Raw genomic sequence first — 3,770 nt, forward strand, 5'->3', positions numbered from 1 at the left:
AATATGTCAGGTGTCTCTCTGACACCATATCTATTGCTTTTCGGAATATAAACTGTGCTCAGACTTTGCCATAATTACCAAAATACATACATGCAACTATGTAACAAAGAATAGAAAGAGGGGCAAAAATGGAACTTCAAAAAGTGGTACAACGGCTGGGTTGATGGTTGATGAGATAAGCGAGGGTAGTTTCGTCAAAGGTTGAAAACTTTATGTAGCAGCTACAGTACATTTACTTTTCGGCCAATCATGTTGCTCAGTTTTCATTAAAGTACTGAAATACCCTCAGCTAAGCAGCCATATTGACCTCATGTGTGCTATTCCGGTTTGCTACGCTAGCGTTTGGTCATAAATTTTCAAATTTATTTTAAAAAATTTGATATGGATGAAGTTTGTTTTGAAGATGAAAATGTATTTGGACATGATTTTTCAAAACATATTTTACTTTTTATTTAAAAAAAATATGAAACATGACTTATACCCACAAATTCTAAAAACTATTACAAATACCAAATAGTATCATTATCACAAACCATAACCCTGTACATAAATAAGTTTGGTACAAAATTATTATTTTTATAATGAACTATATAAATCATTAATTACAGTGAAATCCCATTAGAGAATTACGGCTCTTAATTAAGAAGAAAAAGTTAACTGATATGAGTGTTCAGAAAGCCATTTAGCCTACAAATTAGAAGCAAAAGTAAGATGCACAAAGGATTGAGCTAATAAGGGAGCATATTCATCAAATAATTAGTTGGTCGTAATAAATGTGGGCTCTTTTATAAATTATAAAAGTTTGGGGTAATATTTTAAAAAAATTAAAAATGTAACGGTCATGTTTTGACCCAAAATTAGCAATTGAGATGATTTTGGAATTTTGAATTTTGAATTTGGGATTTTACCAAAATATAAATAAAATTTATGACCAAATATATATTTGTCAAATAAATCTCAAATTTATTTTGGCAAAACTCAAGGCAAACGGTCCTAAGTATATACAATTATGTGCAGAAAGTACTCTACCGCAAATACTATCGTGATTAGCATACTACAGTTTCAAATCCCACAAATCACGTTAGGTTGCTAACTTATCTCTTGATTCACTTCGACCTATACACGTTTCTACTTTTAAAAAATTCTCCCGTTTCTCTCTCATACAGAATTTGCCATTAACAGCCATAGAAGTTCGGAATGCAAATATATTCAGAAACAATAATAAATTTGAGCATCAAAAAGAAAATATGGTATAGTTTGGAAATAAAATCAAAACTAATGGAGTATGCGAGGACGAGGAAGAACACAGACGCAACCCACTGCTGTTTTTGGAAGCTCAGATGGAAATTTTATACCGACGGTGCAAAATCAAGAACAATTGATGGTTACTCCACCACATGCTGATGCTATAGTTCAACCTAGCTCGAAAGAAATTGGGGCTTCTTCGAGTTTATCTGCTGCTACAAAATTGCTGAATCTAAGTGCAACACAGCAAGGAGAATAGCAGAGTGTGACTACGACTCTGCCAGATCCAGTAATTGTTGAAGAGGAAAAAGAGCCTCCAGTGAATACAGGTAAATCTATTTGTTAGAAATTGATATGCTTAAATTGGTATTAATCTCTCGTATGTTCCCCCAGAAATAATTAACGATAAAATTATTGTCCAATCGAAAAAAGCTGAAGTGAGAAATGGAGCAGTGCTTTGATTGTGTACATCATTTGTGACGCTCCATGGTACAATTACATGGTGAGATATGTTAATCAAACATGGTTTAATATTACTGAGCCTGAGATATTCCTACATAATGAAGGGAATTATGTGGTTAAATTCCAATCTAAGGCTGATATGATATGAAGTATTTGTCTCCGGACCTTACTCTATCAATAATAAGCCCTTAATCCTAAAATCTTGGTCCCCTGATTTTGATTAATGTCATACCTATATACAGACAACAGATCAAGTAAATAGTGACTTCATATATATATATATATATATATATATATATATATATATATATATATATATATATATATATATATATAAGTTGAGAACAATCTTTTGATTACAAATAATACACAATTTTATTCAATCCTACTAAATAAGTTTGAAAGAAAGTTATCCATAAAACAAAATGGTTTTTTTTAAGGACAAGTTGATTGATAAAAGTCAAAAAGGTGCAATTTTATATAAGTAATATTGTCCAAATACAACTGCACACTTTTACAAAACATGATCCTCACTGTCTCATCCTGTTGATCTGATTCAAAGCTGGCTGTAGAATATTGTAAGCAACCCAAAGCAAAGCAGGAGTCACAACAATCAGCAAAAGTTGTCCTCTGTTGTCACTTGTTGCATCTGCAATCATAGCAATTTCACTAGCAGCTGAAGCCTCAGGAGTGTTGAAAAAACCTGATGCTGCTAAACCAGTAAGACCAAGACCAATAATAACTCCTTGATTCCTCATTCTGTTGATTTGGTTCAGGGCTGGTTGAAGAATGTTGTAAAGAACCCATGCTATAGCAGGAATTAAAGGAAGTAAAAGTGCTAAACCCCTGTTGTCTCCCTCTGCTATGTCAGCAATTTGTTGCGCTGCAAAAGCGCTGTCGCATGAGCTCAGGGTTGAGAAAATGGTACCTGCAATTGCTGTTCCAGTGAGGGAACTTGATAAGTTTGAGGTGTTTTCAGATGTTTTGGAAGTCAAGAGACCTTTTGGGAGGTTTTGAAGGGAGAGAAGAGAGATGGGTTTGGGCTTTGAAGAGTTGTTAATAGATGCTTTGGTAAAGCATTTGACATTGAGCATAGCCATGGTTCCTATGGTGGCTGCCATTTCTTTGTTGCTGTTAGGGATTTCTGGCTTTGAACTTACAATTTGGTTTGTTTTTGTTTGCTATTATTGAAGTGAGAAATGTGGAATATAGAAAGAAGAAGAGTCAAGTGATAAAAATGAGATGTCCAATAGGAGTGTGGCATTTTAGATTGGTCTCTTATCTAGAGATTGTGATTCGGGCAATATGGACCTCATATTTGACAACACACCGATGGTTTCTTATCACTTCCTGTTCACTTCTTTTCCAGCAACAATAGCTAGAGACTTATTAAATCCTTTTGGAGAAATTATATTTTGGATGAGACTCAACCAACAAAACTTGTTAGTTATTAGACAAGTGGAAAAGTGGGTCCCACATGGCAGAATTAAAAGGAAAATACCTAAGTGCCAGAATAATTGGAGGTGCCTAATACAAGTTTTATTAGTTGAGTCTCACTCAAAATATAATTTCTCATTCTTTTGATAGGGAATGAGGGGATAACTCTATTGTTCTTCATGACATAGTTTTATTAAGTACAATTGTGTCACTTCATATTAAATAATTTTGAACATTCATTCTTAATTAGTTTGAAGAACTATAAACTATCCCTACAAGTAATCTGCTTATCTTCAAAAAAAACTGAGTATCCTGTTATCAGAAAGTTTAGTAAAGTTTAGCTGGTAAAGTTATCATTCTTCACCTCTGTTTTGGATTTGTGACCTAAGTGGGCGTTTGGACATAAGAATTGTAAAATTCCAAAATAGGGGGAAAATATTTTTCAAATGAAAATGGTATTTGAAATTTAGAGTTGTGTTTGGACATGAATATAATTTTGGATTGTTTTTGAAGTTTTGTGGATGATTTGAAAGAAAATTTACAAAATGCATCTTGAAGTGAAAATTAAAAATTTTATGAACAAATGTTGATTTCGAAAAAAAGTGAAAATTTCTTATGTCCAAACG

The 3,770-nt window shown here is 33.0% G+C and overlaps 1 protein-coding gene across 1 annotated transcript; it reads right to left on the reverse strand.

Moving 5' to 3' along the window:
* Positions 1-2,157: 2,157 nt before the first annotated feature.
* On the reverse strand, positions 2,158-3,441 carry LOC107817200 (photosystem II reaction center proteins PsbY, chloroplastic). The gene has a single exon (XM_016642987.2). It carries the CDS (start codon positions 2,826-2,828, stop codon positions 2,238-2,240), a length of 591 nt encoding a protein of 196 aa, XP_016498473.1. The 5' UTR covers positions 2,829-3,441; the 3' UTR covers positions 2,158-2,237.
* Positions 3,442-3,770: the final 329 nt, after the last annotated feature.

Source organism: Nicotiana tabacum, chromosome 4 (genome assembly GCF_000715075.1).
Source record: "Nicotiana tabacum cultivar K326 chromosome 4, ASM71507v2, whole genome shotgun sequence".
Taxonomy (NCBI): domain Eukaryota; kingdom Viridiplantae; phylum Streptophyta; class Magnoliopsida; order Solanales; family Solanaceae; genus Nicotiana; species Nicotiana tabacum.

Excerpts from the sequence above, each read along its gene's own strand:
- LOC107817200 (XM_016642987.2), bottom strand. The coding sequence starts at position 2,828 with ATGGCAGCCACCATAGGAACCATGGCTATGCTCAATGTCAAATGCTTT.